The sequence below is a fragment of the Mustela nigripes genome, chromosome 2 (genome assembly GCF_022355385.1).
Source record: "Mustela nigripes isolate SB6536 chromosome 2, MUSNIG.SB6536, whole genome shotgun sequence".
In the NCBI taxonomy this organism is placed as follows: Eukaryota; Metazoa; Chordata; class Mammalia; order Carnivora; family Mustelidae; genus Mustela; species Mustela nigripes.
Window position 1 is genome coordinate 66,617,475 of NC_081558.1, and position 11,125 is coordinate 66,628,599.

At 46.1% G+C, this 11,125-nt stretch overlaps 1 protein-coding gene and 1 pseudogene across 2 annotated transcripts; one reads left to right on the forward strand and one right to left on the reverse strand.

The window, feature by feature from the left end:
- Window positions 1-375: 375 nt before the first annotated feature.
- LOC132009929 (ubiquitin-ribosomal protein eL40 fusion protein-like) lies at window positions 376-743 on the reverse strand (annotated as a pseudogene).
- A 1,722-nt stretch (window positions 744-2,465) lies between these two features.
- Window positions 2,466-7,384, forward strand: CCR4 (C-C motif chemokine receptor 4). Of its 2 annotated transcripts, none has more exons than XM_059387947.1 (2): window positions 2,466-2,582; window positions 4,867-7,384. In XM_059387947.1, exon 2 carries the CDS (start codon window positions 4,941-4,943, stop codon window positions 6,021-6,023), a length of 1,083 nt encoding a protein of 360 aa, XP_059243930.1. In that variant the 5' UTR covers window positions 2,466-2,582; window positions 4,867-4,940; the 3' UTR covers window positions 6,024-7,384. The 2 variants fall into 2 exon arrangements, with proteins under 2 accessions (XP_059243930.1, XP_059243931.1); XM_059387948.1 differs by having other exon boundaries at window positions 4,895-7,384.
- Window positions 7,385-11,125: the final 3,741 nt, after the last annotated feature.

Genomic DNA, 11,125 nt, shown 5'->3' on the forward strand with positions numbered 1-11,125 from the left:
CCCCCCCAGCTCTCTCATTTGTCCCTCAAGACCTGGGATTCCATGACAGAAGCTTCCCCAGGCTCTGCGTTTTTAAAAAATAGGGGGATTTAGGGTGCCTGGGTGGCTAAGTTAAGCCTCTGCCTTTGGCTCAGATCATGGTCTCAGGGTCCTTGGATCAAGGCCCTCATCGTGCTCAGAGAGCCTGCTTCCCCCCTCTCTCTACCTGCCTCTGCCTACTTGTGATCTCTCTCTCTGTCAAATGAATAAATACAAAACTTTAAAAATAGGGGGATTCATTTATTTATTTACTGCTTCAGTCAATGAAAAGAAAACTTTCTTGAAGCCCTGGGGCTTTGGGCTGGGGCAGGAGGCCACCCTGTGGGGTAAGGGGCCTTATTTGACCCTCTTCTTGGGGCACAGGTTGTTGGTGTGGCCACACTTCTTATGGCAGGTGACAGAGTGGGGGTGCAGGGAGCACTGGGGCCAACCATCTTGTCACAGTTGTGTTTCTGGGCCAGCTTACAGAGGGGAGGTTTGATGAGGCCACCCTGCAGGCAAAGCCCCAAGAGCAGAGAAGCCTCTTTCTGGATATTTCAGTTTGAGAGAGTATGGCCATCCTCCAGCCATTTGCTTGCCAAAATCATTTGCTTGCTGCTGCCCTCCTTGTCTTGGATTTTGGCTTTGACATTCTCGATGAAGTCATGGGGCTTGGCCTCAAGGACGATGGTCTTGCCCATCAGGGTCTTCACGAGGATCTGCATCTTTGCATCTCTTAAAGACTGCCTTCGCCAAACCAGCTGGCCACCCCATTAAGAGAAAGATGGTGGCAGAACCTAAAAATACGTTTATTCTATAAATTACCCTGTATAATGGGCGTAGATTCACTGGTCAAATATGTTAGGGGCTTTTTTATTCTATATCTGCTTCCAGAGGTCACAGTGATATTGGCACTGGAAAGCCCCAGGGGGTGCTGCAGTACAGAGCGGTGTTTAACCTGAACCCAAGCCCAGAGTTCCCCGTACTGATCTGATCACAGATCTTCATTTCTTTTTCTCAGGGTGTCTGTGAATCTGGTTCTCCAGCTACACGCTGGGATGGCTGCCCTAGCTCAGGTCTCTCAGCTCTGTTGACATTCTAAGCACTCTTTGTCATAGAGGGCTGTCCTCTGCCTTGTAGGATTTTAGCAGCATTCCTGGCCTCTTCCTGTTAGAAGCCAGCAGCAGCTCCTCCTGTCCCCAAAGAAAATGTCTCCAGATATCACCCAAGTGCCCTGGGGTCAAAGAACGCCTTGGGACACAACATTCTAACTCATGCATTTATAGTAAAGGCAGATTGCCCTCAAGGAGTCAAAAACTGGTTTGGGGAGGTGAAAAAAAAACCCTTCTCTTTTTATGTATAAAGCACTGATATATGCATACTGCATCATAAACAGTATTAAAATTTCATGGGGAGGAGATGCCTCGGTGACTCGGTTGTTAAGCATCTGCCTTCAGCTCAGGTCGTGATCCCAGGGTCCTGGGGTCGAGCCCTGCATCAGGCTCCCTGCTCGGCGAGGGGCCTGCTTCTCCCTCTCCCTCTACACCTGTTTGTGTTCCCTCTCTCGCTGTCTCTCTCTCTGTCAAATAAATAAAATTTAAAAAAAAGTTTCATGGGGAAGTGAGATAAGTAAAAAAAAAACCTAAAAAGACTCTTTGGGAGAGGTAATAATGAACAAAGGGTGACAAACATGCTCTGGCTCTGGTCCCTTTTCAGGCAAACTCCTTAGGAAAAATGACATTTGTGGCTCTTCGAAGCCGAACTGAAGACAGTAGAGGGAAAACATCTGGAAGCTGGCAGAAGCTGAGGAGATGATGGACAGAAGATTTGGGACTGCTGTGACTGCCATGCAAACTCAGGGGGACTCGGCCACGACCACTGTCAGTGGAAGTGCCATGATTTCTAAGTAGAGGGCTGTGGGCAGGGGTCCTCCTGTTGCAAAGGGGGCTTAAAGCTAGGTTGTCGGATGCCATGTTACACCCAGTTATTGAATGTGGTTGACTACAGCCCTCCCAGCCCCTCCCGGACACACATACTAGCATACGTGTTTCTCTCCTCTGGTTACCCTTTCTCCTGCCTGTGTCTGGCCTCCTCCTCCAACCTCCTCAGATTCCCACTCATTGGAGGATATAGCCCATTATGGTTGCCTGCCACCAGCAAATAACAAACAGCCTGCTGATCCAGAATATATAGATCATTTCTACTGCAGGGAGCCGGCCAAAGGCAATTTTTTACATTAAAAAACCAAAAAATCAATGTTTAAAAATCAAGAAATTTCTCTTTTAAAAGAAAACTTACTTTATTTTCCTCTTTAATCTAGCAGAGAGCAAACCTTCCTAGCTTTCAGTTTTGGGAAATGAGTGAATCTTAGTCACTCGTTTTCTGCTGCTTCTATCAAAAAAAAACCCCACTTGAACTCAGCATAGTTGGGTGAGGGATAAAGCTGGTGCTCACAGGAAGCCACGCGCCCTTCAAAGGCACCTGTCTTTCTTAACACTCTACTTCTCGAGCAAGCCTGGCACTGGCTCACAGACCTGCCTCTGAACTGCTGTCAGGAAAGCAAGGTAAGTGGGGAGGGGGCCATTCCTAGGGCCTCGGGCCACAGGCCACACATGCTCTCCAGACACTAGACAGGTGTGTGGACTTTGGGAGTGCTGTAAGCTGGCCAGCTACCCAGTTCCAACACTCAGGTGTCTGCGGCTACTAGCTGGCTTATCTTATCTTGGAGCTCACACACGACCTATTTCTACTCACATCCTCCAAGCCCTCGTCTGATGGGCGTTCATAGATGCAGGTCTCTCTCGCTGTGCACATCTGGCCCCAGTCCACACGCTTAGGATATACAGAAAATTTTGGTCAAATATACACATTTTTCTGCATTTTGCCTCTGTCAAGTCTCCCAGGTCAAGAAAGAAAATAAGGCTGATTCCCAGCACTTAGCAGCTGCGTTTACTTTTTTTGTTCTCCCTATAATTTCCTAATTCCTCAGCTTCGTCTGTTAAACTTTCACCGGAAAATGGTGGAGAGAGATTAGGATTGTTCTTTATCTAACTAGAATCGATATTCATTGTACAACATTGTTTCCAGGGACCCTGCGATGCCCCCGGTCTTCAGGATCTGTTTGCAGGAGGAAACCCAAATCTCTTTCTTGAGAAACCAAATGTAGTTTGTAGTTTGAGTGTTGGGACATGTGGTGGTGAGGCTGGAAGTAGGGGGTCGACATGAATTACCGGACACTGTTGTAATAAGGAACACAAGCTGCCGTTAAGAAAGAAGAAGGAGGAGGTAGCCTTGAGTCAGAAAGCCCTTCATCCCTGAATTACTCTGATTCACACGTGAACAGGTGTATAACTTTAAGAAGGTTTTAATCTCTTTACTTGCCAATTTAGATCGCAAATGAGGGTGGTTGGGGAGATAAAGGGATTTCATTTCTGGCTGTGATGTGCTGTTTGGACGTCTGTCAGGCTCATTCCGGCGGGGATGGGATTCCGGGGACAAGACTGATTTTTGCATGCAGTTTTGATGAAAAGACCAGAAAGTTCTCTCAAGTGACCATCTGAGTACTGTGAAATTATCTGAATACTGCAGTCTTCAGAAGGGAAAGAAACCACATCTGCTGCATTAGCACTGGACTGGCCCAGAAGCAGCGGGCCACCAGGGCTGGAAGGCCAGGCGTGTTCCCATTTATGTGATGTTCTAGAATGGATGTGGGACTTGGCTGTGTGTGCCAGAGACAACTTGCGCCAACTCAAGACTGCTAAGATTCAGGAGTTTTTTTTTTTAAGATTTTATTTATTTATTTGTCAGAGAGAGAGAGCGAGAGCGAGAGCGAGAGCGAGAGAGTGAGCACAGGCAGACAGAGTGGCAGGCAGAGGGAGAAGCAGGCTCCCTGCCGAGCAAGGAGCCCGATGTGGGACTCAATCCCAGGACGCTGGGATCATGACCTGAGCCGAAGGCAGACGCTTAACCAAGTGAGCCACCCAAGTGCCCCAAGATTCAGGAATTCTGTGAGGTGGTTGGTAGCTGCAATTTTGCCATGGTGGAAGTATTTGTACTATAGAAACACGCAAACACCATAAATCAGAGTTCCCTACCTCCCCAGAACTGGTTTACCAGCACATCACTAGGACTCAGGCCCCAAGAGAAAGGTTTGCATATAGCTGTGTGGCCTCATTTAACTTCTCTGAACCTTTTATGAGTCATCTACACCATGTTTCCCTAAGGTTGCTTGGCTTAGAGTGCCCGACTTTTGTTGGGAGGGTGGCAGGGGACAGGAGCATGGAGTAGGATTAAATGAATAATACCAGGGAATGTGCTTTGAAATCTATGTCAAGCTTGCAGGAGGAATTAGAATTTTAATATAAAGTCAGGTGACCAATCTTGTAGCCTAATGATTATCTAAGCAGTTACTAAATTTGGGGAATTATAATCTGAGGGGGAACATGCATAGATTTTTATCTTTTTGTTTGTTTTTTGTTTTTATGTCACAAAGGCGGCTCTGGGTGTAGGACTATTGGGAATCTCAACTGACCTACAAATGATTCAGTAACCCCAGACTACTGATTAGAAATGCATCCTTGAAAACGCCTCCTTGAGAAGGAGGTTTTACTGTCCCCACTTACAAATGAGAGAACGGAAGCTCCCTCAGAAGGGTAGGAAAGGGGCAGAGCTGGACCATGGAATCTGCTAACTCCCAAGGAAAGGGTTTTCCCATTTGGCCGCACTGCCCTGTGGGACGGCGCTGTTCCACTTGGGAAGGTTGGGAAGGCTGTGCAATGGTCTGGGGCAAAATATTAAGCAGCTATGCTCTGTATACAGCGCCATTCTGATTTGGTTTTGTTCTTACAGAAATCTTGTTTGCGCTTCCCCTTCTTAGCTTCTGGTGGGGCTCAGACCTGGTTGAGGAGCTGGCAGATTTGAAAATGAACCCCACAGATATAGCAGACACCACCCTGGATGAAAGCATCTATAGTAATTACTATCTCTACGAAAACATCCCCAAGCCTTGCACCAAAGAAGGCATCAAAGCATTTGGGGAGCTCTTCCTGCCCCCTCTCTACTACTTGGTCTTTCTGTTTGGTCTCCTTGGAAATTCTGTGGTGGTGCTAGTCCTGTTCAAATACAAGAGGCTTAAGTCCATGACTGACGTGTACCTGCTCAACCTTGCCATCTCGGACCTGCTCTTCGTGCTCTCCCTCCCTTTCTGGGGCTACTATGCTGCAGACCAGTGGGTTTTTGGACTCGGTCTCTGCAAGATCATTTCCTGGATGTACTTGGTGGGTTTTTACAGCGGCATCTTCTTCATCATGCTCATGAGCATTGACAGATACCTGGCGATTGTGCATGCGGTGTTCTCCCTGAGAGCGAGGACCTTGACTTATGGGGTCATCACCAGCTTGGCCACGTGGTCTGTGGCTGTACTGGCCTCCCTTCCAGGCCTTCTATTCAGCACGTGTTATACCGAGCGCAACCACACCTACTGCAAGACCAAGTACTCTCTCAACTCCACAAGGTGGAAGGTGCTGAGCTCCCTGGAGATCAACATTCTCGGATTGGTGGTTCCCTTGGGCACCATGTTGTTCTGCTACTCCATGATCATCAGGACACTGCAGCACTGCAAAAACGAGAAGAAGAGCAAGGCGGTGAGGATGGTCTTTGCTGTGGTGGCCCTCTTCCTGGGGTTCTGGACACCTTACAATGTGGTGCTCTTCCTGGAGACACTGGTGGAGCTGGGGGTCCTTCAGGACTGCACCTTTGAAAGGCACCTGGACTATGCCATTCAGGCCACAGAGACCCTGGCTTTCGTTCACTGCTGCCTTAATCCAGTCATCTACTTTTTCCTCGGGGAGAAATTCCGCAAGTACATAGTACAGCTCTTCAGAACCTGCAGGGGGCCGTTCATGCGCTGCCAATACTGTAGGCTCCTCCAGCTCTACGCCCCTGACACTCCCAGCTCCTCCTACACGCAGTCCACCGGGGATCACGATCTCCATGATGCCCTGTGAAAAACAAAGAGGCAAAAGAGGGAGTTGAGCTTCCCAGAGTTAAGAGTTTGAAACTGTATTATAGTAAGAGTTCCTGAGCAAGTGGCAGGAAGAAAACTTACATCCACAGCAGAGCGTGGGCTCCTCACCCCACAGTCAGCTTTTCCTCTTGCCACATGTGAGTTCATCGAAGCAAGAATTCAGTGGGGCTGCAGCTGCGGCAGCCCTCCTCTCCCAGGCTTGCCTGCCTGTGGCATGAGTAAACTGAAGGAGAATTCTAAGCAGCTTTTCAGTGAGGCTCTACATAATACTGTAAGGGAAGGACTGTTCATTTCCTTCTACCTGAACAGATGGTGTTCTCCAGAGGAACTGTGGAATCAATCGCTGCTCCTTGCTGCCTGCTCCTTTCATGAGCTTCTAGCTTTTGTGGAACAATATAGACAACTTTGACATGCTCTCCTAGAGTTTTTCTAATAATATATCCGAAGCATGGTATATTCCCGGAAGCCAGGTGCACACAGGAACAAAGAAGTAATGAATCTGGACCTTGAGTCTTTTATTTTGAAGGTTGACTTGTTAATGGAAGCCACACTTTGGATGCCGATGACAAGTGTAAGGATGTGAAGGCATTAGCATGGTCTGATTTCCAAACGTGAAATACAAGGCATTAAAAAAAATCCAAACACATTTGTGGAAATTCAAACACACTTTCATATGGTTGTGAGCACGTTTTTTTCAATTACAACAGACGAATATTCAAATTTCACAAATAATATACATGTGCGGATATATTTATGTAGGGTCTCTTACTTGTGTACAAACAGAGCCTTCAAAATTCAAAATAACCAGGGCTGATAAAGTATGACAATGCTTCCTCAGTAAGTTAGAAGTGCCTCCTATCCGGGAAGGCAAGAATAATCAACTAATGGTTACCACTGATGTGGCATAAACAGGACCAACAAAAAATTATGAAGTTGTGAAAATGTCATCCTCTCTTTTAAAACATTGGCCACCTTTTTTAACTGTGGGATGACTCAAAATTTCAGCCAGTCATTTTAATCATGTAATTAATTGTTTGGCACCATTAAAATAAATCTTTGTTCTTACAGCCTTAATCAGAATAAAGTAAAGACTTTAATCAAGTCGGGAAAGACCTGTAATCCCTCCCCCCAAAAAAACCTGTCTTGCAAACTTTTTTTTTCTGTCTTGTGAACTATTAGCTGAGTTATCTGTTTCAAATGCTTCTGTAAGTTTACACATTATCACATGCTCTATGCTTATGAAGGTTGCATTTCCAGAAAGTTGGTTTTCAGAGAAGTGATTTTAAAAGGTTAAGTGGATGTTGCCTTTATGGACACAAATAAACAGACTTGTATATAGTCCCAGAGAGTTTTTTTCCTGATCTGTTTGTATTCAGTTTCCTTTGTTTTGTTTTAATTTTATTTGAGAGAGAGAGAGAGAGAAAGAGAGAGCATGAGCAGAGGGAGAAGGAGAAGCAGACTCCCCGCTGAGAAGGGAGCTGGTCATGGAGCTTGATCTCAGGACCCAGGATCACAACCAGAGCCCAAGGCAGATGCTTAACAGACTGAGCCACCCAGGCACCCTGTGCTGGGTTTCCTGACAGGGTTGCAGATGCGAGCTGATGTGGACCTGGTGCACTGGGCTGGCCAGTGGGAGGAACCAGAGGGTTACCTGTCCCAGGCAGCCACGTGGGGTGGGGAGGTGGTGCCCTGTGCAGCAGTGACCAGAAGGCTGGTGTACATGGCAGGGAGGGCTGGGCCGGGGTCTTGGGCGGTTTCCCTAGAAAACCTCCTTCCACCTGGCACACCAGCCCAGCCCGCACTCCCGAGTGAGCCTGAACACATCACTTCTAGCCTCAGTTTCCCCTCATCTATAGAGCAGAATATATTCCAGGGTGATGGAAGAAAAGATGATTGTTTCTTGGTAGAGCTTGTAAGGGTATTTATTTAATCACAGTGAGAGGGAAACTTTAGGGCCTGAAAGACAGACCAGCCCAGGGGGTTTCACTGTTGCTTTGTCCCTCCGCACACACAGTGGTAAACAGGGTGGGGTGCTGTCTGCCCGCTGTCATCCCTCCTCCTGGGCGGGAATCACCCATCATCTCAAGTTCCTCAGGCCTTCCCTTGTCCCAGAGCTGGGGCAGATTCCCTCCAGATGGGGAATTTGGAATTTCCAGGGGCACTCCAGCATGATACTCTCGGAACACAGACACAAGAAACACAGAGTGTTTCTTCTCATTCGGCACCAGAAACAAACAAAAGGGCAGCGTGATTTCTAAACAAAGGTAGTACACAAAGGTGAGTTTAACTCTCCGTTCTCAGACACTGGACCCATCTCTTCTTTGTGACAATGTGCCCAGCTTCTGGGGAACACAGACTGGGTGCCATTTAAAAACAGCAGTCGTAGTGGTTGCACAACACTGGGAATGTTCTAGATGCCGCTGAATTGCACATTTTAATTTTTTTTTTAAAGATTTTATTTATTTATTTGACAGAGAGAGATCACAAGCAGGCAGAGAGGCAGGCAGAGAGAGAGAGGAAGGGAAGCAGGCCCCCTGCTGAGCAGAGAGCCCCATGCAGGACTCGATCCCAGGACCCCGAGATCATGACCTGAGCCAAAGGCAGTGGCTTAACCCACTGAGCCACCCAGGCGCCCCTGAATTGCACATTTTTAAATGTGCAGTTTGAAAGCCTTTGAAGTTTACCTCAACAAGAATGCGAGGCAATAGCCCTTTCAGTATCTGTCCCATAGCAGGCACTCAAATTCTACTGAATAAATACATGCCATCTTCTTTCTGTGAGAAGAAAAGATACAGAGTGTGGCAAACGGTCTTCAGACTGTTGGGGAGATTTTCCTTGAGAAACTCTCTTCACAGCTTGGAGCATTGGATGCAATTAGTTCCAATTGATTGAATGTCTGTTTTGTGCTAAGCAGGATGCCTGGTTATGGAGAGACTAACAGGATAAAGGAGAAAGCGAGTGGAATTTATACTCTGATACGGGGAAAACACAAACAAGATCAACTCTAAGGCAAGCAGGAGAGTTACAACAGAGTAACAAACACAATGTTTTGGGACATTCGAGGAAGGAGAAATGGATTCAATTTCCAATTTCATCATACAATTAGCTTTTAAAAGGATCATGATTTTGATGAACGGCACAGAGGAAGGACAGTGGAGGCTGGTGGAAAGGCTTGTGGTGTTAAGAGCATACTGTGTGATCAGGGGTGGGGAGTGGTTTGGGCAGTTAAAAGAGAACATGTTGGGGAGGTGAGGGACAGCAGCAAAATAAACACTTGCCCTCTTGCCTTAATTTGGAACAACTCTGACAGGCCATTCCAATTCGAGCTCCCCTTACAATTAGCTGGGGTGTCTGCTGCAGCGACACGCCAGGGCAACTTCTCCTGGTGTCCGGTCTTGCTTCCTTCACGCCGTCGTAGGGGCTGTTCCCAAGATGACTCATCATTAAATCCACTGTACGCTAATCTCAGAGTCTCAGAGGCTGTTTTCAGGAACCCCTGTTTAAAACCAGGACTTGGGGATCACATAGGGGCGAGTGAGCCCCTAATATAAGGGGAAATTGACCTTCGGGTGTGGGGAAAGCCCCTGCACTGGGGATGTCCTTCATTCATTGCCCCTGTCCATCGACTCTTGTTGCCTATGCTTCTGTTTGTCAGCTGCACCTTGGCTCCCATAACTGGCCTGCCTTACCACCAGGGGCATCTCCCTCTTCACTCCTGTTATGGTCATGGACCACCTCTACCTTAGGTTGTGCTCTAGTCACCTGACATCCTATATTCTGTACCGGCGGTCAGCGACTTGCTGGGCTCACATGAACCAGACACAAGCTCTACCCATTTTTGTGGTCACAGTACTTTACTCCTTAAAAGCTTATAATGACTCCAAATTCCCCTTTCAGAAAAGCAGAAATCCACCAAGGGGTTTCATATACTGAAACTCAGTTCAGGTTCACTGTAAAGTAGATAAGGTTGAATTTACCCCAAGAGACAGAGATTCAGGGGAAATAATATTCTAATCATGAATTAGACTAACTCCAACAGTAGCCAGCACCTAACTGCCTAGCAAAATGCCTAGCACAAAGCAGTTGCTCAATTATTTTCTAGTGAGTGAGTGAATTTCCTAATCTCTTAATTAAGTCCTCTACACTGGCAATTCAAGTTTCTATTTCACTACACAAAGTTCAGCGGTCCTCTCTCTAAAATCCCCACTATGTTTCTAATAAAACTTCGTGTGACAGAGTTCAAAGATTGATTGAATTGCCTCCTAGTTCCAGAAATCAGTGGGTGTTCTTTGGGTGAAAAATTACTTCATTAAGACTTTTGCTATGAGCATAATTGCAGAAGTCTGCATTTTCACCTTCTCTAGGACCTGTAAAATAACAGCAGGAAGAATGAATTAAAAAGCTCACAAACTCCGTTTTTTAAAATTCTTTTTAAATAAGTTCCACACTCAGTGTGGAGCTCGAACTTGTGACCCCAGATGGAGAGTCACATGTTCTACTGACAGAACCAGCTAGGTACCCCACAAACTCTCTGTACTTTCTCCATGATTTTTTTTATAAACTTAAAACTGTTTTAAGAGATAAAATTTATTTTATTATTTATTTATTTATTTGACAGATATCACAAGTAGGCAGAGAGGCAGGCAGAGAGAGAGAGGGAGAAGCAGGCTCCCGCTGAGCAGAGAGCCCGATGCGGGGCTCGATCCCAGGACCCTGGGATCATGACCTGAACCGAAGGCAGAGGCTTTAACCCACTGAGCCATCCAGGCGCCCCTAAAATTTATTTTTTAAATTGAAAAAGAAAAAAAGTATTTCTAGTTGTAATGACAGTATTGAGTAACTGGAAAACTCGAGAGAATCACTGGCAAAAACTATTATGAATAACAATTAAGTGAGTTAACGGGAAAGTGCTAAAGTGTAAAACTGACTTATATTTATATTTACAAATAACCACTGTTTAGAAGATGTGATGGAAAAACAGACCTGCATTTTGAAAGAGAATAGAAAAAAAATCCTAATTAAGATATATATTATAAAAACAAGGAATATTGTTATGCTGAAAATTAAAAAATATATACATAT